The 25,927-nt window shown below is 47.0% G+C and overlaps 1 protein-coding gene across 2 annotated transcripts; it reads left to right on the top strand.

Moving 5' to 3' along the window:
• The first annotated feature begins 12,567 nt into the window (after nt 1–12,567).
• PAX1 (paired box 1) lies at nt 12,568–24,719 on the top strand. 2 transcript variants are annotated; one of them, XM_054023145.1, is made up of 5 exons: nt 12,568–12,952; nt 13,393–13,989; nt 15,625–15,767; nt 16,911–17,130; nt 23,184–24,719. In XM_054023145.1, the coding sequence occupies exons 1-5, from the start codon at nt 12,949–12,951 to the stop codon at nt 23,273–23,275; spliced, it is 1,056 nt and encodes a 351-aa protein (XP_053879120.1). In that variant the 5' UTR covers nt 12,568–12,948; the 3' UTR covers nt 23,276–24,719. The 2 variants fall into 2 exon arrangements, with proteins under 2 accessions (XP_053879120.1, XP_053879119.1); XM_054023144.1 differs by having other exon boundaries at nt 13,393–14,016; nt 23,184–24,718.
• The last annotated feature ends 1,208 nt before the right edge of the window (nt 24,720–25,927 follow it).

Genomic DNA, 25,927 nt, shown 5'->3' with positions numbered 1-25,927 from the left:
ATTTTCAACTCCTAGGGCCGTGAAATTGACCGTAATGGACCGTGAATTTGGTAGGCCCCTATGTATTACACACAGCACTTCATGCAGTTAGGAAAACAAAAGGAAATGTATTTGAGAAAGAACAGAGATTCACATAAAAGCCGGTGCGAGAGATGGGAACAAGTGGTTACATCCAAAAACATCACAACACACATTCTAAAGCTTAAACTTAGCTAACAAGTTATCCTCTTGTCTAAAGACTCCCACCATCTTCTCTCCAGCATTTTCAACCAATGCTGGCTAAGATCCCTTTTCCATGAAGCAAACTTGCTGTCTGTTTACAGGTGCAAAGAGACCCCCCCAGCATCCTGCACTTCACAAGTAAACATACCAGAACAGACCTTTGATGTTCACCTCAGGGCAGGTTTATCCCCATCCATTGAGGTTTACCTCTTCCGGTTAGTTTCCATCCCAAAGTCTCCGCCCACTCTTCATTAGCATTTGACTTAGAGTGCTGCCATACAATACATAATGATCCGCCCTGTAGATAAACATCTCCCACCCCTGTCTGGAGGAGTTTGTCTCAAGACATGCTACCTCTGAGTGGCCTATTTTTAAGCACAGACCTAGAGAACATAATTTTTAGGATATTCACAACTCCTCACGTATTCTCCGTACATACATCTCACAATGGTTAGGCTTTCATTAGAGACATAGGCTTTCATTAGAGACTTTACATGACATTCTCTTGGTGAATCCAGGGGATCCCTGCACTATATACTCTAGTGCCCCCTGCCAGTTGGCACCCAGAGGTTCTTGGGTCACCTTACTTCTTCCTCAGAGAAGGTGAACAAGGAGTGGGCAGGGCTATAGCCCCATTACCCCTTCTTACTGGCCAGTTTAGCTGAATGTACAAGCGGGGTGTCCTAATTTACTCCTAGTATAAGCCAGCAACACATTGCTGCCCCTTGGAGAAAGGAAGAGGAGACACTGATGCAGAAGGGTGTCTCTGACGCACAATACTGCCCCCAGGGCTACTCCTGGGATGGGGGGCTTCAGCTCTAACCCGTATTCAGGGATGTGCCTAAATACATAATCTAATGCTTTGAGGTGGTTTGTGTGTCAGTGTTGGTTCCAGAGGGTCATCAGACATGCCCAGAAAAATCAGACAGACCTTTAGTTGCATGACTATACATGGTTCTGCGTTGGGTCAGCCCCCTGCCCAGGGCCTACATACTGATTTTCCAGCTCTCCCCAATCTCATTCATCTGCATAAATATTGCCAAGCTTTATGCACGAACTGTGACCTGACGGGCGAGTTCGTTGTACAATCCAGAGTGCGATAAGACATTTCCTGGAAAGACTGAGTATTAAATCTACCCAATTTAGATTTAATACTTTAGAAAGAGATGCCAGGGGACAAGGAGGTAGGAAGAAACGCCAGGAGGTAGAAATTTACGACTAATCCATAAGATCTAAGAATGGGGCTATGACCTTGTGGGCAACACACATTGTCACCGATCCTAGCAAGTGCCCCTCTCTGCTTTCGATCCCCAGGATGTTGCAAGCTCCTGGTGTCTGAACAGAGTCTAGCCATTGTCCCAGTCTCCAGGGTCCCTTGAGCACAGACCTATTGACACCCTCCTCCCCCAAGTGTTGGAAGCCCCTGTCCAGCTGCCTAGCCCCTCTGCGCACCGCACTGACCCTTCAGACTCCCTGGTACTTAAACACACCTCTCCAAGCCAACAGGTGTGAAGGTTCTGGCTCTCTGAGGGACACTCAGCAGTTGTGGAGCCATCAGCTCACACACATACTTCGACTGTACAAACATCTTGCCCCACAGTTTGTACAGAATCAAGGTGTCATCGTTGGTTTTAAACGTGAGCTTCCATTTCCCGGCCTGGCTTCCACTGGAAAGGTCTGAGATATCTCTTGACACCTTTGCTTGCGCACACATGCCCCTACTCTGAACTTTGCTCTGAGGTTGGGGAACAGTGGTGCTTTCACAAGGCCTGCTCCTGCTCCCTTTGTCCTTAATGGAGAAACTCCCATTTGCCTGCTGGGAGAAGGCCTGGGGAAATAATGGGTATGCAACTCTTTCCCTCCGGGATGAAAACAGCTTCGCGCCTGCCTGCCCATCTCTGGTAGGCCCATTTATGGCCTGCACATGTAGCTCTCCCACATGGAATCTGGGAAGTGCAGTGAAAGAAGACGGCTCTCTTGAAAATACTTTTTGCCAATGATTTTTTCTGTAGGAGTCAGTGCAGTTCAGCTCTTCACAAGTCAACCCTACTGCATCTCTATATTAATGAGACCTTTTACTGAAAATATTCCTGTAAACAAGCCCCATCACGTCCACTTGACAGATGTGCCTCAAAACCAAACATTTACAGAAGAGAGGCTTAAATCCATCTCTTCCTTACAGATGCTTCAACACCGAGTGGTCATTCCAGGTCATGTGCTGGGTGTAGTGATGGACAGGTTGGAAAAGAGCAATTACCCGGCCCCTGCTCCTACAAAGTCTTGTGCACATGCTTGGCAGTACACACTAGGAGAAGTCCCTGAAATCAATGGAGCTACTCACCTTTCCTAAAGCGAAGCAGGTGCATACGTCTTCGCAGGAGCATAGCCTACAATTGTGTAGTTGTCTCAAAACCTCACCTGTCCAAAAAAGTTCTAATTTCATTACATGGGGTATCTAGATCTGTGTATCTTTAATCTTTCAAATAGTGATGAAAATATTACTTTGTTATCAGTAAAAAAAATAGATATGAGATACTCAGTGCTTTCTGCAGTGTTAACACTCGCACTACCACCAATGGCCTGAGATTATAATTTTTAATTAATAAATCAACATAACAACAAAACAGATTTTGGGGCAAAATAAAAAAAATCCCTAATTTGAAATAAACAAACTGGTAAATATTAGAACTGAGTTGATCCTTTTAGTGATAGAATATTCTCTTTAGGAATATGACTGACATTGTAGTCAATATTTGTTATACAAAAAAATCAATCGTTTCAAAGTGTGGAATTTGAGAGTCTCCTGGCTTATATTTGATATAGCTACAATTGACTTTGACAAATGAAGCTGTCATTATTAATTACTTAACCTGTGCTTTTCCAAAATGAAGTCTCTGATTAAGCAAAATGAATCAGACAATATATTAAATTTTGCAGAATGATTTTACTTTTTGATCTGTCGGGCTAGTCTTAAGAAAAGAGAATATTTTCTTTCATGACAGCAGATTAATTCAGCTCTCTAAATTTGGCCAATAGTTAATTGCTTAGAAAAGGTGTCAAAACTAATGTTGAGTTCTTTTCGGTATAACAAGACAGTCCACAGCCTGTTCAGATAATATACCACACTGCACAGCACAGCACCAAACTTTATACTTTCTATGAGCACACACTTATCTTGCGTCTGATGAAGTGGGCATTCACCCACGAAAGCTTATGCTCCAATACTTCTGTTAGGCTTAAAGGTGCCACAGGACCCTTTGTTGCTTTTTACAGATTCAGACTAACACGGCTACCCCTCTGTTACTTGACACTTATCTTAGTGTGTTCTAATAGGATTTTAAAACTTTGATTTCTCATAAAGGAATGTGATCCCCCTTAACCCTGCCTGAACTTGGAATAAATACCAGTTATATGAACCATATCATTTCTCTACTATTAATGAGTAACCAGGAAGTTCCATTGAAACACATGACAACTCTCAAGGGGGTAACTGACTGCTGTTCTAACAGATCTTTTGTATAAATATCTAGAGTATTCAAAGATGCTAGATTTCTGACCTAAGTTTTGCCAAAATACATTTTAATAGGCAAATTCAAAATTGCCCACCGAATATATGATGTTTAACTCTTTCTTGGAAGGAACCATATGAAATCCCTAACCCTCTAGCAACGATTACAATGTGGTTACAATCAGAGATTTGATTCCCCTCTCCCCCCCTGAGTGATGAGGGGTAAAAAGAATCTGCTGTGGGTGGTGCCTGAGACTCTAAGAGAAAATAGGGACTTTTTATTGGATCTGTGATCCACATGGTAAATATGAGTCGAGAGGAGATGGGTAATGCACCATTCGTAGGAGCTGTAATTTCAGCTATAGGGAAAGGCTTTTCGGACACCCTGACAGCGCAGGGAGCGGCCAGAAGACAGAAGAATCAGCAGGTGCTTTGGGAAAGCAAATCGCTAGGATCTATCCTCTCGCTGCTGAGCGAACCTACAGAGAAATGCATGCAGCCCTCATGCCCCTGGGGGATTCAGGAGCGCCTTCGAGCGGACAGACTTACCCACCGCCAGGCAGGGTAGTGAAGCTACCCCAGGGCTCGGGAGAAAGGGGGGTGTCTCTCGTTCGTAGCGCGTTGCTTTCTCCTATTGCAGCTAGATCAGGGCTCTTGTATTTCCTTCTGCCCAGACTTCTTCCTTGCACGTCGCCGCTCCGCTCTGCTCTGGTCAGGAAGCAGAAACTGCCGGTGTGTGGCATAGGCAGGAAAGGGGAAGACGCAGGAGAAGTGGCTCTCGCAGACAGTCCCGGTTACCCTTCTAGTTAGAAATAAAACCACACCGCAGATTCGGTGCCCTGCGTACGGTCCTCTAGCCTTTAGCAGGGGGCAGCTGGGCATGTTCGTGGCAATGCGCTCCTGGCCTGCCCTTTGAAAGGGGGCTTGCGTCCATTCGGTGCCAGGAAGTGAACCCCAGCCGCGAAGTCTTTTGCTCAGAGAAAACTCCCATTGGCTTCAGGAGCGGGCGCCCATATAGGTGGCTGTAGGGCGCGCGCGGGCCTTCTAGAGCCTGGCTAACAGTGTCCATACTGGGGCAATGAGACCAGAAACGGGCTAACGCTCCATCGAAACCGGGTCTCCAGTAAAACGCCCTGCCCCGTGTTGAGGAGAGTGGGGAGGAAGAAAAGGCAGGTTAAGGTGACGACACGTATAGAAACCCGAGAAATGACAGAGCCAAGTGGGCGCTGGGACGATTAGAATTGACAGAGGAGGGGAAAAGAGGAGCTCCCTGTGACAAATCGTGTCAGGAAAGGGAGGGGGGCACGATGGGGCGGAGGAGGGGTTGCTCTAACGAGAGGAGCAGGAAGAAGGTTTGTAAGTACAAAAACAGAGGCGGAAATCATAATCCTTCTAGCTTCAGAAACAGTTCCGATTCCCCCCTCTCCCCTCCCCCCCGGGCTTTGGGAGCAATTTTCAAAAGTGCGCAAGGCCCAGCTCCTTTCGAGGGATTTAGGCTCCTAACCTCAATTGATTTCAGTGGAAGTTAGGAGCCTAAATGCCTATGAGGATCCGAGCCTAAGTGATTTAGGGACCTGGACACCATGGACTTCTAACCAGACTCTGACACCCAATCTAAGCGACTAAGTCCCTTTTGAAAATGGGACTTAGGCTCTTTTGACATTTTTACCATTGGTAACCTGAAGAAAGAGGAGGCTTCTTATTCCCCAAGTCAATCAGCCGAGCACAGGGTGCCGAGGTGCGCTTTTCAATAATGCATCGGGGGATTGACTAGGCTGAGTTCAAATAATTGCCAACGCTTCTCTGTCAATTGCAAGTACTGGGGGGAAGCAAGAAACGTCTATTGCGCCTCCTTTAGGCTAACGTTTTGTTAAAACGCCTACCTTGGTAGGGCTTTTAGCATGGGAATTACGGTTTGTGTTCTGGAGACAATTAGGAACAAATGAATGGGGAGAAATCGAGGGAAATCCTGTGATATGATTAAAGGGGGCAGTGTTCTTCCATGCAAATGAATATCTTGCTTGCTTGTTTGCTTGCTTTTGTTTCCCGCATGGCCACGCACACACTTTAGGGTCTACCCAGAGTATATTTTAAGATCGTTCTGGTCACATGCTTGTTTTGAAGACTTTATCCCATCTATAAATATTTGTAATAAAACAAACATTGTAATCCACCCGCGTGCCTTTAAAAGAGTAAAGTAGTCATCTATTCAGCCTTCGCTGGTGATCCAGTAATTCATCAGTGCGTGTTTGAGTTTCGGATTATCTTCTTAACACTGGTTCATGGCAATTCGGGGGATTTGTTTGATAGTCAACAATTTTATCTTCGGACAAAACATAAATCACTTGTTGGCTGTCTCAGATTTTAGAGGTGAGAGGGCGGGAGATGTATTTTAAAATCCACATCTTGAAAATACAGCACAAATATACTGATCGAAAAAGACATCCCTGAAGCATTTACAATGTACAAAATGCATCTACTGGATGGAAACAACATTATTGTAATCACAGGCAAGCATATCCTAGACACACAAACGCGGTTACACATTGCTTGTATGTGTATATTATATTTACACCAACATACACACGGATGGATAAAAAGAAAGAGGAGTACTTGTGGCACCTTAGAGACTAACAAATGTATTTGAGCATTAGCTTCCGTGGGCTAAAACCCACTTCATCGGATGCATGCAGTGGAAAATACAGTAGGAAGATATATATACACAGAGAACATGAAAAAATGAGTGTTGCCATACCAGCTATAATGAGACTAATTAATTAAGGTGGGCTATTATCAGCAGGAGAAGAAAAAACTTTTTGTAGTGATAATCAGGATGGCCCATTTCAAACAGTTGACAAGAAGGTGTGAGTAACAAGGGTGGATGTAAATCTTAATAATAGAGGTTGCTGCTAGCTCCGCCCACAATATGTGTAAAATTTCTTCTCTAGTTATTTAGCGAGATGATTGTTTAGATGCGTATGAATATATGCATATCAATATAGCTGTTGAGATACATATATAAATATATTTTGTCACATCAAGTTCATGTCACCTATTTCTGAGACTGGATCCTGGATCCCCCCCCCCCCCCGCCTTTGCTGCATAATAAAACTAGTTCAGAGTTAAGGGTATTATTCTAAAGTAATAAGACACATTTTCCGAGAGCAGACAAATCCTCGCTTCCCAGAGCTTTGTGAAAACAAGAAAGTCTGTTCTGTGCTACACTTCTTTTAAATAATCAACGTTCACAGAGCTGTACAGATTCATAGACCTTAAGATCACGAGAGACTAGTGAGATCACCTTGTCTGACACTCTTCCTGGATCAACCCGAGGTAACAGCAAATCATGTTCACCCATCATTTCCAAAACTCTCAAACTGTTGCGTCTGAATTAATACAGAGTGGTTCCATTTTGTACCTTTCTAACTTCCTTATCCTAGTAACCATTTCCACAGGGCATTCCCTGAGTGTCAGCAGCTAATATCAAAGGAAATTACAACACTCCACGTCTTTTTGCCCCTCTCAGTTTGCTGACTTTATGCGGTTTTGATAATAAACCTTCCCAGCCTAGGAAATAAAATGAGATGCAAAGAGCAAACCGAATGCTGCGTGTGGACTATTAAGGCCGAATTAAAATGCGCTGCGTCGGTGGATCTGGACAGGATCCTATATCCGCCCGAAAGAACTGTTTATTGAAGGTAAGACTATTATTTAATACTAATTGACAGCTCCTCAGCGCCTTCCACTTCCAATCTGATGTGTTTGTATGTTCAGCTTTTCATCGGCAGGTGCCCTGCGGGATAGCCCCAGTCAGAGGGTAAACACGAGAGCGCTGTCTACAAGAGACTGCAGGAGGGCAGGCCAACAGGCCCTGCTTCCAGGCGAGGGGGATACCACACACGCTCCGCGGCACGGGTCATTTATGGAGAACGCCTTACTCCCGTTTAGTGGAAGCGGTTTCACAGAAGGAGCTTCGAGTTCACTGTCCCTTTGCAGGCGAGATTTTTCTTTGCTCCGCATCGTCCTGGGTTTTCAGCGGTTGCGTTGCACGGGACCTGCTCACCCCCTCTGCGTTCTGCTCTCTGTGGCAAGGTGCCTCCTGGGTTTCTTTAAACACCGAGCGGCCTGTTTGCTCCCTCTCCTTTAAAGCCCGGACTGTTTCGCTAGGTTAGCCGCTGAGGGTCCCTCCAACAACCCAATCGCCCTAATAGCTCCACATCAGCCCCGATCGGGGGCTTTCCTCCCCTTAAAGAAGAGTTGCGGAGGTGTTTGATTAAGAGACGTCTGTCTATATACACGGGTGGAGATAGGGACGCGGTTATGTACATCGGTAGATGTGTGCATTGTGCCGAGACAGAGAGAGAACTGGAATGTGATAGATCTGCGAGAGAGAGATTGTATTTTACTCTCTAGTTTGTCTCATATAGCATGAGATTAGATAGATCCTATTTTATCCATTTAATGTATAGATAGATATGTCATAGATCGACTATATTTCTCTCTAAGGATGAGGGAGAAAGATTGATATATCTATATATGCAGAGAATCGATTTAATCTCATACGACATAAAGACACTACATAGAGAGGGAGTAGGCTGTAATATATTTCTCTCTCGCCATATATACATATCTATAGTTATATCTGTTACTCTCACTCTTGATCAGCAGGCAGAAGCCACCGATTTACAGCCCTGCCTGGAGAAAGGTTTATCTAAGTAGCCTTTAACCAATTTAAAACTCTTCAGCTGAAACCAGCTCTGCAGCTAGCGATTGGAGAGGGGTTTTGCAGCGCCTGGCTCCAGACGCTTTGGTTGAGACAGGCCCCGTTTTCGCCTGGGAGGGGTGGGGAGGCGATCCGACAGGTTCACTAGGTTTAAAGCCGCCTGGGTTTAAGTGCTGTACTCGCCTCCGCTTTGTGGGGGTGGGGAGAGAGACGTGAGCAGAAGGTTTTCCCAGCGACTCAGCCACGCTCACCCCCTGCCCCTTAGCTTTGCCTTCTGATTCCCCCCTCAGGCCCCCGCCCATATAAGAACCAGCCTTATAAAAATAACCGGGAGCTTCCGTTGACATTGAGATTTCTCTTGGTAATACCCCTGCGCTGGCCAGAAAGAAAGGATTAAAACGAACATAAGAACGGCCATACTGGGTCAGACCAAAGGTCCATCTAGCCCAGTGTCCTGTCTTCCCACAGTGCCCAATGCCAGGTGCCCCAGAGGGAGTGACCAGAACAGGGAATCATCAAGTGATCCATCCCCTGTCACTCATTCCCAGCTTCTAGCAAAAGCAAAGCAAAGTCTATGCGCTAGGGTTGCCCCCGGGGATACGCTGGGTAAGTGCCCGTAGGCAGGAGTTTATAAATCACACAAACCCACTTTTGCTCTTTGAAACAAGGAGAGGTTGGAACAGGCACAGCCTCCCGCATCTGGCCCGAGCAGCAGAGGGCCCGATCCTGTGAAACTTTTACCACGCAATAACAAACGGCCACTGCAGACACGGGGAAGGAGAGCGGGACTAGCTCCTGGACTCATACATATCATGTTTCCATTGTCGCTGCTTATTTTCCCGGTATCTCTCTCCTGCCTTTCACCTTTACTGTCATCTTTCCTGTCTGGGACAAAATGACAATTTCCAGCAGAGAGGTGTTCTCTAAACTATGCTCTTCCTAGAAAGTCACTTCCGTGTTTTGCACTGTTATTGGGGTGTAAGGTCCCTGATTTCCTTGCCCAAACCCGTATCAAAGCAACAGTAATGCCAGCAGTCAATTCCTCTCTCCTTCGGAAGAATATACCCAGACTCCTGTACCATTTCCGAAGGGGAGTGAACCGGATCGGCCTTCGCTCGGTTCCATCCTGTTGAGAACCACTTTCCCTAGCTGGTTTCAGAGGGGCAGCCCTGTTAGTCTGTATCAGCAAAACCAACCAGGAGTCCTTGAGACTAACACGCATTTCTGAGTGAAATCGTTTCAAGGCTTTCTTCAGTGGTAAATTCGTGTCAATCTCCGAGCCCAGCACGCTTCGGCTGGTTCCGTCTCTCCCACACAGCCCTTTGCTATCCCTGAAATAGCTGCGTTATGTGGCATCTCACTGTTATTATGGTTATTTTATTCGTTGATTTTTATTGTATAATGTATTCTTCAAACGAGCCATCCCCTGCCTTCCTCCCGAGTCTTTGCCTACTTGACAAACTCAATGGAGTGTTTCACCTCAGCGGGTTCGTTTGGCTTCTTTACCTTCCCATCAGGTAAATCTCCGGACAAAAGCGCTGCCCCAAACCCCTGTAAAATCGCTCCCTTCGGTGGGCTGAACTATCACAAATTTCCAACAGAGGGAGACAAAAGGTTAGCTTTTCCGCAGTGGTATTTTGTGTGGCCTCAGACGCTGCTCCCTGCTATAAACAAAATCTCCCCCCCCCCAACTCCCACCAGAAAAATGCAAGTATTATTATGTTTCATCTTGTAATAAATTACCATTTGCTACTTTCAAAATGTTAACCGCTTAACATCTGTCTTTTTAGTGGGAAATGTACTAAACCCCGAAATATATTGCCAATCGGACAGTTCGTCGTCCTTCCTTGGGGCAAGTCAATAATCGATTCGTTGGCGATAAGGCCCTGATCATTTTCACCAGCAAGTATGTGTTCTTCTATCGTGAAAATCTGCTTTACGCATCCCCGATTGTAATCTATCATTTTAGGAGAGAGAGGGTCATTATAAACTCAGGCGCCAAATAGCGTTCATGCGAAAGAAAAGGATTTGCGCCCCGTGTGAAGAAGAAAACACTGACCAGAGAGCTGTACCAAGTCTGAATAAAATGGTCCGTTCTACTGTGAGCTGCCCTCAGACATGACCCGAGAGATTAATGGCGTAGTCATTAAAATAAGTCAGAGGGAAAGGTTCTCTTTCTCAAACCCTCTGATTAGATTTGCTGGACCTTACTCTTTCGTTTGGTCGCTCCAGAGGCTGTGAAAAACAACGTCCCTGCCTAAAACTACTCCGGGAAGCGAAACACTTTGCGAATGCGATTCTGACGTTCAAACCCTTGCATTAAATGTTTACATTGAAGTCAATTGAATTAAAATTCCGTTTAACCAAAACATGATTGGCGGCTTTAGTTTATTTCGTCCTGTTCTGATTAATTTCCTCCATTTTTAATCTCAACCCGGCATGGGGTTCCACTGGCGGATATTGACTCTAACAATCTGTGTCCACACGACGTTTTATTTATCTAGGGGGGAATATACACCTACTCCATCGTGTCAGTGATAACAATGTGGCGTTATCCGTTTTTTCTCCACGCGGTTCATTGCCCTAGACGCGCTATGTCTAGATCGATACAAAGATTATATTTTCTTTATTTGCGCGCCGTGGGGTTCCCCCCGCCCCCCATTGATCTGAAAGCCCCGATCGTGCATTCGTAATTTATTACTCCGCTTCGTATTAATTGACATATTAATATATGCTGCTTACTAGCTAACGATTCTTTTTGGTCAAGCAAGTCAAGGTAAAAGGGTCAGAGAAAGGCTGTTATCTTGCTCAGTTCTGATCTTTTCCATCTGTGAGCCTTTGCCGGCGAAATAACTGCATCTGTTACACACAGTACCTGACAATCGTCACTTGCTGTTTCGATAGTGGCCCTATTAAAAGCGCAGCGGAGGAGTAAACAGGTCGCTAAACATGTGTTTGGGTCCCGTGGAATTATGGATTTAGACCGTCCCGAAACTCTTCTATTACCTACCAGCTGGTTCTCCTGGCTATATTCGGAGTCAAACGGGATTTATTGGCTTAAAAGTCATAAGTGCTCCTAAGAACCATACTGAAAAAGATTCATAGATCCGGATTCTGTTTGCGTTTGCAAGCCCTTTCCAGTGCTAACGAAACAGCCGCGGAACAGACTTTGAAACCAGCGTAGTAATTAATCAGCGTCTGGAGATTTGACTTTGGTATTGAAGAGAAATCTGCAGGTCTAATAGGCTCTGCGTTTCTTCTGAACTTGGAAAGGCTGGATGGAAAATGGTAATCTGTGGCTATATCTTTTTGGAAAATCATTTACCCATAGCCACTGCCCCATATCCAAACCTTCCTACCATGTTGTTATGAATATTTTTAAGTACAATAAAATAAAAGACAGTGTTCAGTTTGCATTCTGAACAATTAAAAATGTTACCTAACGATCTCAAAGGGTTTCTGATTCCATTATGAACACACAACACACAACACACAACTCTTCCTTGAGAGTTCCAGCTTCCCCAAATGGATTTAAGTGCACCCTGGGCCAGACAGCATTAGACCTCACTACTTCGACAGACTATTTTCAACCCAGAAATGTCTCCATTCTACTGAACTGATATTTCAAAATGACCTTCCTCGCAGCAGGTGATAATGGGATTTAGACTGTAAATGTCTGGGCGGCTTTATTTTGTACAGGTCCTGTGTCTACACTGCTCACGCAGGCAAAACCAGTTCGGTCCCTGGGAGTTGTGCGTGAGTGAGGACGGCGTGAGCTGGGTGCGGACAGGTGACATGCACTGTGGGGCTTGATCCCCAAACTCTATTGATGGAGAGGCGCCTGCTGGTTTTAGAAGATCGGCCCCTCGGTGAGGCTAAACATGAACTGGGTGTAATTTCTCGGGGTCACCCGATGTTTAAAGAAATCGGCTGCAAACACCTTCTTCCCCCCTCCCCCCATGATCCTTAGCAAAACGATTCCCGTCCCAGCTGGGGGGGAGGGGAGGGGAGTGAATCCAGCCTTGGGCAACAGAGCCCCGCTCCAGACATCTGTGTCGCTCGCCCTGTTGTTTCAGGAGTAGTTGAGGGAGAGGAGGGCGGAAAGGGGGAAAAGTCCCGCAGAAGCAGCAGCCCTCTGCCCGTTCGCAAGGCCGGGAACCAATGAAATGCCAACTCCGGCGTGACCACCGAGATTGACGTGGAAGACACGTCAAATTGATCTGAGCAAACGGCAGGCTCCTGGACGGGCTAATTTCCCCCCGATCGGATGAAGATCACTTTGGGCGTGAGTCCCCGGCCGCCTTTGAAAGTGTTCCGGGAGCAGCAGAGAGACGGGGGCCCGGAGCAAGGGCAGCCCGCCTTGTCTCCTGGGGAGCCTGGCTGCTGCTCGCAGGCAGCCCCCCTCTATGCATCCGCGCCTGCCCCGGGGAAGACGGAGCCTCCGGCGGGGCGAGCGAGCAGCTGAGCGCGCAAGGCGCGTGTCTCTTTGCGGGCGATGGGTAAGTCGCTGCGGGTGGGTTTGATTTCTGCGAGTGGGGTGGGGTGGGGGAAGAGGGGAAGGAGAAGCGGCCAGGCTGGGCTTCGGGCGCGCAGTTTCGCTTTGCTTAACCCAGCGATGGGATTCAAAACCCCAACCGGGGGAAGCGCACCCCCATTCCCACGCAGGGAGGCCTCGGGCGCAGCCTCCACTCGCCCTCCACCCCCCAGGCACGGGCATAAGGGATAATAATCATCACAATACTCCGCGTCGCGTCCTTTCCCCGACAGGGCCCGTTCCTTCGCGGGATCCAGGGCGTCTCTTCTGTAGGGCGCGGGGCTGCTTGGGGTGAGCTGGGGCTTTCCATGTACCGTGCAGGGGTTAGACAGGCAGAATCGCTCCATTTCCCTTGCCCCTGTTTAAATCTTGCGGTGCTAACCCGTCCTCCCCCCCCTTCGCTAGAGCAAACCTACGGCGAAGTGAATCAGCTGGGAGGCGTCTTTGTCAACGGGAGACCCCTGCCCAACGCCATCCGCTTGAGGATCGTGGAGCTGGCCCAGCTCGGGATCCGACCCTGCGACATCAGTCGCCAGTTGCGGGTCTCTCACGGCTGCGTGAGTAAAATCTTGGCCCGCTACAACGAGACGGGCTCCATCCTACCCGGAGCCATCGGCGGGAGCAAGCCGCGGGTCACCACCCCCAACGTGGTCAAGCACATCCGAGACTACAAGCAAGGCGACCCGGGGATCTTCGCATGGGAGATCCGGGACCGGCTGCTGGCGGACGGGGTGTGTGACAAGTACAACGTGCCCTCCGTCAGCTCCATCAGCAGGATTTTAAGGAACAAAATCGGGAACCTCTCCCAGCCCTACGACAGCACCAAGCAGCCTCCCCCGCAGCCAACGCTGCCTTATAACCACATTTACCAGTACCCCTACCCCAACCCCATGGCCTCCTCTGGGACCAAAATGGGCCATCATCCGGGCGTGCCGGTCACCGCTGGACATGTCAGTATCCCCAGATCCTGGCCCTCGGCGCATTCAGTCAGCAACATCTTAGGTATCCGAACCTTCATGGAGCAAACAGGTCAGCGAGCGCAGCTTCGCCCACCGGCACTGCAGTGGGCGCTGGGTTTGGTGGGTTGGTTTTTTTCTACCTGGCAGGGGCCCTCAGAGACTCATGGTTTGGGGTGCCCGCGTATTGGGGCGCTTGGGTTTTTTTAGCAGGTGGGTGCTCAGCGCTTTCCCCCTTTTCGGGCGCCCAGAAACGTAGGCACCTACAATCACGCGTGGCTTTTGAAAAATCACTTTTAAACGTATATAAACCCGGGCGAAACAATCTCTAGACGGGCTGCATAAATAACCCCTGTGCATTTAGGGCGGATCTGATGGGCCAGCTGGAGCAAAACAACCGACATCTTGAACTTTTTATGAAAAATGTGGAAAATATTTTCGTGGGGATGAGAGATTGCCAGCCACACATCCCGAGCTCCGAGTTCCACTCACCCCCTCCAAAAAACCAACCCCAGCAAATTCATATCTCGATGTCCTTTGGCCAGATCTAAGCAAACGTCTCAGACATTCATCTGATTCCTTGTCAGAAATTTTCCTGCCCTCTTAGCTTTTTTAAAAGAACTTTCTTCTACCCTCCTTCTTGATTAGAAAATAACAAATATATTGTAATTGTCACACTAGCTAGAATGCATCCTTCAGTAGTGATCAAAACAAATGATTACTATAAACACGATACCAGGCAGATCTTGGCTGGCAAACTGGATCGTGGTCAGGGTTTTTTAGATTTCTCTGTCACGCTTTATTTATACAAACCCGAATTGAATCAATTAATACCCGGTTCCACTTTTGTTCTGTTCACATCGTTTGGGGAAATGCCCTCCTTTGATCCTTTCAAACGCCAAAGGTAAATAAATCACCCGCATGCGTTTCTGTCTGGGAATTATAAAACGATATAAAATTTAAATTATAAGAAAGCCTAAAAGTTTCCTAGTGAAACAGACAGACTTTGGGGGGAGGAGAATGTGTTTAGCTGAATTGTAAGCAAAGCTGGTCATAATTTAGGCCATCAGAGTTCGTGTTTTATGATCCCCCAGTCCTTTTTGACTTCGTACACAGTTTTTCTAAGCAGCGAGACGAATTTGAGACGCTAACCTACTGCCCCGGGGTCCTGCTAACGCCTGCGTGAGCGATTGTCACGTTTATACAGCAGGCTCCCGAATGCGTATTCGCTTCGGATTCAGGCACATTCTGGAGCCAGAAAGAACTTTCAGTCTGAAAACTGGATTCTGTCTGTAGCCTCTGGACGACGCTGTTTGAATAGGGACATCAGAGTTTTATATTAAAGGCCAGGATCTTTATCGATCGCAATTTTGAATGCTTCTCATACAAAGCTCCAGCAATTGGCCCGTGTTAAAAATGCCTCCTAGACAGTGCGATTTTAGCCAGTGACCAACCTGCCCTCGCGCAGTTTCTGAACGAAAACAAAACAAAACCTGACTCGATGCTGATCTCCTGGCTGGCTTCACCCCGGAGCAGGATCGGAGCCCTGCGCGGCTTTCCACAGCGCTTAGAGATCCCGGGTCATGGGATAGGACAGCGAGGCGGGTGGCTAGGTTGGGATGGTTCTAGGGAGGGTCTGAATGCGGATGAGTACATCTCCTGCGATCTGTTCCCATCCCAGGGCCTCTGGCTGGGACAGAGGGGTCTGCCTACCCCCCCAAAATGGAAGACTGGCCCAGTGTGAACAGAACGGCCTTCCCTCCCGCCCAGGCAGTCAATGGGATTGATAAAGCGGCAATGGAAGCGGACATTAAGTACCCCCAGGTAACATCTTCCAGCCAGGCGTTTTCAGTTTGAGGGGGAATAGCCGTGAAGAAAATGGTGTGTGTGAGAGAGAGAAAGGGAGGGGTAGGGGGAGAGATTTGGGGATCACCCCTTGAAGGAAGATTGTGAATTCGAATTGGGAAAATGTTTGTGCAACTAAAACTGATGCATTTAAAGCATCCGATTGTGTGCGTGTGCACATACGGGTCCATGCACACACATGTAAACAGAGCGCGAGCCGAGGCTGTGAAAATGAGTGTGCAATTCATAACTTTACATTTAAGACACCAGATTGTGTGAGTACGGTGGCATACACCAGAGCATAAACACAGACGTAGATGCCTCAAAAGGAATCAATTTTGGTTGAATAATTTTTTGTATCACCTCAGCTCAGAATCGGTGTGTGTTTACACGGGCATCCGTAGGCGTGTGTATCCCCCTCCCCCACACACACTGTCTGATGCATTGAATATTTCCATTGTAATTGCATCAATATTTTCATAGCCCCAGCTGGGGATTTCCTTAGGTTTTGTTGTCGTTGTAATTCAACATTTCCCCCATTTTCTGTCCCCGCCTCCCCGTTCTCTCGGGTAGTCAAAGAAATCGAATCCAAACGATCCGTGGAATCGCATGGTGGAAAGGGGCTGATTTCTGTCTCCAGGCCTGTTACTCCGTAAAAAGAAAAAGATGAACCGAAACAGGCGATGCACAAATCTTTTGCCACCCCCGGTGCTCGGCAATCATAGACTCATAGAATATCAGGGTGGGAAGGGACCTCAGGAGGTATCTAGTCCAACCCCCTGCTCAAAGCAGGACCAACCCCAACTAAATCATCCCAGCCAGGGCTTTGTCAAGCCGGGCCTTAAAAACCTCCAAGGAAGGAGATTCCATCACCTCCCTAGGTAACCCATTCCAGTGCTTCACCACCCTCCTAGGGAAACAGTGTTTCCTAATATCCAACCTAGACCCCCCCCCCCCAATGCGATGCCCTGATCGCAGAGGTAGGGGCTGTATCCATTGAGAGGCAAATGTGTAACCTTCCAGGGAGCAAGTCACCTTCCGATCCCATTCCGGCCTCGGCCCCCAGCAGAATCCGGGTTGTCTGTAATTCCTGTAACAGCCTCTCTCTCCTTCTCTCCGCAGCCTGCCCCTGGCCTTTCCACCGTCGGCAGCTTCCTCCCAGCCTGCGCCTACCCCTCTTCCAACCAGCACGGGGTTTATGCTGGCTCCGGGGCGGGCTACATCACCCCCGGGCACCACTGGCAGGCGCAAAGCAGCCCCCTGGCTCACCACGGGCCCGGAGTGACGCTCCCCGGAGGAGAGCTGGGCACCGCCATGGCCTTCAAGCATCCCGCCCGAGAAGGTAAGGGGGCGAGAGAGCCCAGGAGCGCGGGGGATGCGGAGTCACCCCCAGGCCGGGTGGAGAGGGAGGGAGGGAGGGAGGGAGGGAAATCTTAGTGACCTGCCTGGTGACCTGAGCACTTGGTCCTTCGCTTCTGCACGGCCGGGCCAGCCTCCCTGCCCCGCAGCCTTTGCTCGCCGAGGGGCCTGTGGAGAGACGCCGGCTGGGGTCGTTTTGCACCAGCCACTTTCCTCTCCCAGCCACACAGGTGGCAGAATATCCGCAGCCACTTCCACCCCGCAGGAGAACAGAGTGTGTCTGTCCCTGCAGTGACTGACTGAGACCAGGGTTCTGCGCTGCAAGTCCAGCAACTCCACAGAGCCCTTCAGAAACCCTGGGAGCGGGCTGTTCCCTTACACGCACTGTGTAGCTACAGAACAGCATATACAGAGAGACGTGCCTGTAAGATACATACAGCTCTACGGAACATTCCCACGCTTTACAAAAATCCTCTGTGCTTGAGTAGTTATATACCAGCCCCGGAACGGACTGCTGTGTAGAGCAATGATATCAGTAAATCAATCCCTGGACAGACACAGATTGATCTCTTATATATAAAATATAATATAATTAATAATATCCAAATAATATGTTGTTCCATATACATATACGCGTGTAATATATATAGCTATATGGACATTCCCATGTTTATTAAAAATGCTCTTTGTTTGCATAGTTATATAACATCCTCAGAATATATATCTTATATAGCTATAATAGAACATGCCTACGTTTAATATATGTATATATATTGTCTATTACACTATATAGATATAAAATAACATACTGATGTGTGTGTGTGTGTATATATATATATATGTATAACAGGCATTTCTTATATATATATATATAAAACACACACATATATAATTGTTTTTCACGCACATGTGTTTATATAGAATTTGTAAAATTACATGTAATATAGAACTTTTAAAATGAATAGATACAATTAGCCTGTGGAAGAGAATAGCCGCTCTCTCTCTCTCTCTCTCTCTTTGCCTCGGAAATTGAGTTCTATACTAGTTCATAAATGCAGGATCGGGCCCTAAACCATCAGATTTTTCATTTCTCAGTTGTGCCCATTGGAGGCCCGGCCCAGCAGTTTTCGTATCTTTCCAGTGACTTCAGCTGGAGTTGGATCGGCCCTTGGATTTTAGTATTTTGGAGGGTGGAAAGCTCAAAGACGATGTGGAGGAATGACCTGCTCTTTCCTTTTTATTCATGTTTAAAAAAAATGACAAATAGGTATAATGAGCCGTTTCATGCGCTTAGCTGGAGCGTTGAGTGGGAGCCAATATTTGATAGGAAACAAATTATAAGTAAAACGCGCTAGCACTAGGATAATTTTGAAGCTGTGGGTTAGGATCCTTTCCTATCAAATAAAACCCTTTTAGGTGCTGGCTGATAGTCACTGCAGTGTACAGACTCATAACAGTCACATTCTGCTTGTTACTTTTAAATGCAAGTGCTAAGTTTAAAAGGTTGTTTAAGTCCTAGCACTTCTACATTTTTATGGAAATCTGAAAATACATTAATAAGGTTACTCCCCCCCCCCCCGCCCTCAAGGGGCACCTACAATCATTTCAGATTTTGTCCTTGCTAAAATATCTGCTAGTTCAGAATCGTACAGCCCTTGCGCTCAAACATACTTCATATTTGTTACCAGTAAAAACACAAAGATTCAACGTGGAAACCATTCTTTCCTCTTAATGTTCAATCATGTGAGATGGAAATCTCAGAGGAAGCAGAACGATCTGGGGCAAAAATCCAGCTTTTAATTCTTTAAGACAAGGATTTCTTTCTTAGAGGTAATTATCTGCGCCTAGAGTGTGCATTGTAGGCAATGAAACAGAAAAGAAATGTCCCAGTGATATGCTGTATCATATAATAAATACAGCGAAGTGACAGAGGTTAAGCATTAGAGACATTCGTTTTTAGTAATAATAATTTTAGCCATATTAAATAAGTATTTTTACTGGATACCTCTGACCATAAATCTTGCCGAAGTGCTGGTGGATAATCGAGATCTAAGAAAGACACACTCTTTCAATGAAAATGACTAACATTATAAATCGCTTATACTAGTTATTTTTCCCCCCTCAGGGAGTATTTAAAGTAATATACCATAGGAGTATAATAAGCGATCACATGTTTCTGATTGGAACGCGTCTCTATACTGTAGTATATTTTTTAATGTTGAACATTTTTTCTTCTATTAATCACATCGGTCCATTTTGGGACGTTTTATTTCTTTGATATGTGGTTTCATTTAAAAATGCTAACGCATCTGTTCCGCTTCTATTCTTTGCGCTTTGTTGCCTTGTACATTAAAATGTCTCTAGTCTTTTTTCACATTTGCAATTCATTTTCCAGTTATCAGCTAATGTATGTATTCCTGTTTTAATGTACGACCCTTAACCATTTTTGCCTAACTAATGTAGCCTTCTGAGAGTTACAACCTCATTATTATCGTTAATAATGAGTGATTGTGTACAATAAGGGATAACGATTAATAGCCATAAAAGGATTTTTGAAAAGGAAAGAAAGAAAGAATTTTAAGTATCTATGCCCTTTCTAGTTTGACTAATTTTTTGGTATCTATCTATCTATCTATCTATCTATCTAATGTATTGTTTATCAAAATACAGTGTGTGTGTGTGTGTGTGTGTGAGAGAGAGAGAGAGAGAGAATCCTTCAATTTTAATAAAAAGTATGACAAACTCTAAACACCTCAGAACTGAGAGTATAAAAAACATCCCTGCAATAGCTTCCTATATCTCATGTAAGTTATTTTACTGGATAAGTAATGATTGACTCAACTGAGATGTGTCCAGGTAGACACACACAGTCTCTGACACTCAACCCTCCTCCCCCACCCCACTTAACTGCTATCCAGCAAACAAAATTCACTCATCTAAACAGCGCGCATGCATCTAGTATATTTCGTATATTCTCAAGATAGCTGCGACCAAGAAAGTTTCATTTTACCTTTATATACCGCCGCTGTAATCGTACCAAACCTGGTACTTTGTCTGGCTGATCCGCTTGGAAACGTAAAACAAATCAAAAGCAGTAATTGAAAAGGAAGTAGATAGATTCATTTATGGACAGATTTTCTATAATAATAATAATAATAATAATCAGTGAGTGCTCAGCACCTTGGACAATTTGACCATTACTGTATTTAATTAAACCTTTTATTTGATCATAATGAAACCCCAGCAACTCGAAGGCCTGGGAAGCCCTGCCAGGGACCGGAAGGAATAGTGAAAGATCTGGGCACCTCCGGCCCTGTAGAAACAGGAAAAGGAGGAGAGAAGTATGAGTTGATCACAATTAACGCGCGGGAATTTCCCATACACGGATGAATAAATCGTATTCAGAACCTACAGATTTGCTGTTTGTAAAAGACCCACTTACATTTGTGCAGGTTCTTATTGCCTGTGTGTTTATTTTGTTCCCATTCCAGAAATAGGAACCATCCATTGTCAAAGCCGCTCCTAAACCTGTTAGGTGCATCCCAGAGCCACTGGGAGGTTAAAGAAGCACCATTACAATCAATGTTACCCATTTTGACATCTCCTCCCCCAATTCCAGGCTGTTTTCCGACCATTCTCATTTCATACCCTGGGAGAGATCATCGGTGTCTATTGAAATCGGACTGCACAAGCCCCCCACATCAGCGAGGGTGGGGTCAATTTCTTGGAGGGATCGATCCGTCTGGGGGCTGCACAGCGCTTGGGGGGATAAATACTGGTCAAACCAACCCAAACGTTGCCTTAAACCAAAGGAAACGCAGCGCCTCCACCGTGAGCGTCTAAACTAGATGCCATGCCAGGCCTTCGCAAACGCTAACCACGGGGTTGATTTCGGGCCCGATCCCGCTCGCCTTATGCGTGGAAAGTCGCTTTAGCGAGCGCATACATCGCAAGGGGCGCTTAAAGCCAGGGAAGGCGAGGGCCTGACAGCAATATCCCGTGGTTTACACCTGCGATTCGGGTTCTTTCTTTCTTTCTCTCTGTCTTTCGATACATACCTGCCTCTGGGGTCGGCCCTGTCACCTGTAGGACTCCCCGAGGAGGCGGCGTAGCTCCGTCCAGGACTGGCCTCAAAAGCTTGGGGCCCGATCTTGCTTATTTCAGCCAGATTGAGTCTGGAAAATGGATGCGTTTTGCAAAAAAGACGCCCCTCCCACGCCCCCCAGGAAAGCAGCAGCAGATTGTGGTAGCCCAGCGGCCGATCGGGCTCTGCTGCCCTGCCCTGAAGGGGGTATTTGATATCTAGCCCAGGGCCCGTTAGGAAGGGAATGTGTCTTGTGGCTTGCATTGAGTTGCACGTCTCAGCACAGCCGGTGGGACCCGCGCACCGCGGAGCGAAAGTGGAGTCCAAGCCTCCGCGGTGCGCGAGATCGAAGCGAATTAAAACAAGCTTGTGCCGGGAGGGGGAACACGCCACAGTTTGGGAAAAAAAAAAAAAAAAAAAAGGCAAATCCCCTCTCGTCCCTCCAGACGGGCCGGGCTCTGGCGTGCCCCCAGCCCTGCGAGAAGCCAAGCGCTGCAGGCGCGTTGGGTGTGAAGCTTTCGGCCCTCTATCGAATACAGATGTGTGCGGGGAGAGGGGAACTGAAGGGGATTTAACATACATCTTCCCCACGCCACAAGTACAGCGCGCAACCAGGAAGGGACCCCATAAAGGACCATAAACGACAAGAAGCACCCCCCCCCCCCACGCCCAATCTTTGCCGGCGGTTGCTCCATCGGAGGTGGAAAAATAACTCATTTGCTTCTAACATAATTGTGTCTTCCTAGGCAGAGAGGCAGCAGTCGCTTAAGACTGAGGGGCAGGAGAGAGGAGACAGCGACCGGTCACTGACATAGTCACTGCATTTCTAACAAACTTGGGGGCCCTTCCCGAAGCCTTAACACCCCCCCCCCCCACACACACACACAGTGACCAGACAGCAAGTGTGAAAAATCGGGACAGAGGGTGGGGGGGGGGTTATAGGAGCCTATATAAGAAAAAGACCCTAAAATAGGGACTGTCCCTATAAAATCGGGACATCTGGTCACCCTAACACACACACACACACACACACACACACACACAATAGCAGAGCAGGCGCTAAAGCGCGTATGTCCCTGGGGTTGAGCCAAATCTCCGAGGTGGATGTTTACAACCATCAACCGGGAAGACGACTAGTCAGAAACCAAGATTAAAACAGGAACAGGCTTCATTCAGTGCACCCGATCGTGTATTTCCCACTCGCTTGCGAAACAGGAATTGATCAGCCATCCATTGGCAGCCAGATGGGGGACTTGCTCTTTTCTTTCAGATGGGCTGTGCCTTGGAAGGTGGGTTATTTCAAGCCTGGAGGCTTCAGTTAGTGCAAGTGAAATTATGAGTCTACTAAAGGTCTTGGGAGGAGACTTGTCACTGGTTCAGGGCAGAAAATGTCTCCCTGGCTTGCAGGGAAAGGGAAAGGTTGTTAGAGGATTTTTAAAAGAAATGCCTAACAACTATTGATCAACCAGTGTGTGAATGTGAAATTGACATGGCAGATTCTTTGGGCCATAGGTGAGCAAACATACTGCCAGTATAAAGCGAAACTAATCAGGTTCCATATGAAGTCTCAGGCTACATCTACACTACAGGGGGGAGTCGATTTAAGATACGCAAATTCAGCTACGTGAATAGCGTAGCTGAATTCGACGTATCGCAGCCGACTTACCCCGCTGTGAGGACGGCGGCAAAATCGACCTCTGCAGCTTCCTGTCGACGGCGCTTACTCCCACCTCTGCTGGTGGAGTAAGAGCGTCGATTCGGGGATCGATTGTCGCGTCCCGACGGGACGCGATAAATCGATCCCCGAGAGGTCGATTTCTACCGCCGATTCAGGCGGGTAGTGTAGACCTAGCCTCAGTCTGATGCCACGTAATGAAACAAACAGAAGTGTTACAGTCAATGCATTAGGAGTATGCCAACCTACTTGCTTCTCTTTCTCTCCCTTGCTGCAGTTGTGGACAGAAAACCTTCCAGTCCCGTAGGCAAACCTCAAGAAACCCTAAATAACATACATGGACTTTCTATCCCCGCCTCATCTTCCTAGAGCTTGCAATGAATCATCGGAGAGAGGGAGAGTTTTGGGTCAAACACCGGCAACTTCGAAAATGAAACAGAACCTAAAAGCACAACTGCATTCAAAGAGGCGCCTCTGGAGAGGAAGAGACTGTGTTTGAAACAAGCCCAGGCAATAAAAAGAGACAATGACTTTTTAATGCACAAGTGAATGAGATCTGGACATTCATTGACCCTGTGCCTTGAGTGAGTGATTTCCTCAGTTAAGTTGGAAGGTGGTAATGGGAGAGAATCATTTTCTTTCTTTCTTTCTTTTTTTCTTTCTTTCTTTCACACAAGAGATCTCTGGATATATAGCAGTCACAGATTTTTCACTAGATCTACCACCACTGTTCATTGCTTACGATGCCATAGACTTTATCCTGTCACTCTGATGTGCATTTACTCTAGAGAGGATTCATTCAGTGTCTCCAAGGCCTTAGCCCAAGGATCTGTGCTCTGAACCGGTTTCTGCCCATGGATAATGTCTCTCTCCCAGAGTGTAAATGGACAAATACGCAGCAACATTATGATCTATTTTTATAATTACAAACCTTAATAAAAAGTGACTACAACCGATGCGCGAGCTTGGATTCCTTCCCTGGGGCCCGCGTCTTCTCTGTGCACAGCAGCAGACCGTGGCCTCTAGTCGTGCAGTTCTCCTCCAATCCACTGGAGCCACAAGTGCCCTATTTCTGCACCTCCTGAAGAAGCTTCACCAAAAGTGACATCTTCCCATGCCCTTTGTCCAATCTGGAAGCAGCTCGCTGCTAGAATCTTCCTCCGGCCAGTTCTAGACTGTCTCTCTAAAATGAGTCACTTTGCATTCATTGTAAGTATGGTTGTGTGGTTAAAAGGACTGGACTGGAGCTCAGGAAACCTGCGTTGATTTCTCAGCACTGCAGCCAGCTCTGTGCGTGGCTCCGGGCAGGTCACTCAATCTATTTAGATTGCAGGCTCTTTAAGGAAAGGGCTGTTTCTTACTGTGTGTTTGTACAGGGTCTACCACAAAGGGGCTATAAATGTGGTTGGAGCCACTAGGTGCTACCCTAATACATGTAATAACCCTAATGAAGGACTGAGGTCCAACTGGAGATTACAGAAGGTTGCAAAACCTGGGAGATCTTTGCTGACCTTGCACTTGAGTATAAAGCACAGGGAGAGAAAAGAAAGAGTATTTTAAATAGGGGAGAGCTCCGCCAGACTTACATGATATTTGTCACACTAAACAGACTATAGTTTACAGAGAGGAGGCCAAGTGGAAGGCAATGCAATTACATCAGAGAAGTATCTGGCCCCATGAATTTAGTTAAATATATCTTAATGGCCATCAGACCTCCTGAAATTGATCACTATTGGCCATATTTAGTTCCATGGCATGTCTATAGATTTAAGACAGAGCTAGAATTCAGAATGGGAACTGCTTCAGAACAGAAGAACGATAGCAGCACCCTCAAAGCATGAATAAAATGAGTGTAACCTTTCTCAGACAGAAGAGTCCAAACAAAACATCACACCAAATAAAGCTAATGAGATTCTTCCTGGGAAGGGAAATGAGAAAGATGCGTACCCTCTTTCTAGTGGATCTCTCCTGCAGACACGTGTCTTGCATTTTGGTGGTCTGTGATGTCACACGGGCACTTCTAGTCCACATAATTAAAAACTCATTACAAAAGATGTATAAGAAAATAGCCCTGATCCTCTAAAGCATTGGTTTCAAAATAAACACATGTAGTGCTGAGTGAAAGGGGATTGCCAACACTGAAAACCAAAGGCCTTTATGCACAGACGTACAGGGCAGGCAGCACCAAAACAAAGACAAGCAGTGTAGAGCATGTAGGGAAAAGGAGTGGGTGTCAGGAGACCTAGGCTATGTCTACACTGCATTGTAAACCTGGGTCTGTGGGACCTGGGCTTGTGGACTTGGTGCTTCCAAGCCTGTGCTTGAGCGTCTACACTGCATGGTAAATCTGGGTTCACAACTGCTGGACCCAGTCTCAGCCATGTGAATATGTCCACACTGCACTACACAGACCTTCTGACTCACGTCTGCAGCATGAGCGGTGTCCACACTGCAGAATAACAGGGTTTGGACCTGGGTCACAGTGGGACTTAGGCACTGACACTCCCACCCCAAGCAGGGTCTGAGAACCCAGGTCTTGAGCACTTGCTGTCCCGAGTCAGACTGATGTGTGTGTGGACAGAATGGGGGCTTGGGCTCAAACCTGAGTCAGATCCCTGGGCTTAGTGGGCAGTGTGGACGTACCCCTGGAGTCTATTCCTGGCTCTGTCACTGACCTTCTGTGTGGCACTGAACAAGTCACTCCTACCCTCTCTGTCTTGTCTAGTCAGGTTGTAGGCTCTTAGGGGCTGGGACCTTCTTTAACGATACATTTGTGTAGTGCCTAGCGCAGTGGGACCCCAAGCTCTGCTGTCATATAAATAATACTCAAGTTTCCTCACGCTGCCCCAAAGAGGGGCCTCCTGCCTGAATTAAAGGGAAAGCCCCCACAGGGGGAAGGATAGCTCATGAGCCATGTCCGTTCAACTCTGGCGACTTTAATGAGGCTGCCCACAAGGTGTGCTGGGTAATGGGGACAGCCAATTCCAATGGTGCTTTTAGTGGCGTGAATACCTGGGCCCA

This window comes from Malaclemys terrapin, chromosome 3 (genome assembly GCF_027887155.1).
Source record: "Malaclemys terrapin pileata isolate rMalTer1 chromosome 3, rMalTer1.hap1, whole genome shotgun sequence".
NCBI lineage: Eukaryota > Metazoa > Chordata > Testudines > Emydidae > Malaclemys > Malaclemys terrapin.
This window is presented reverse-complemented; position numbering and strand designations above follow the sequence as displayed.

Bases quoted from the DNA above. Each gene is read 5' to 3' on its own strand.
- PAX1 (XM_054023144.1), top strand. The intron at 15,768-16,910 runs GTAACATCTTCC...TTCTCTCCGCAG, and splicing joins CGGACATTAAGTACCCCCAG to CCTGCCCCTGGCCTTTCCAC. The intron at 17,131-23,183 runs GTAAGGGGGCGA...CCCTTGCTGCAG, and splicing joins CAAGCATCCCGCCCGAGAAG to TTGTGGACAGAAAACCTTCC.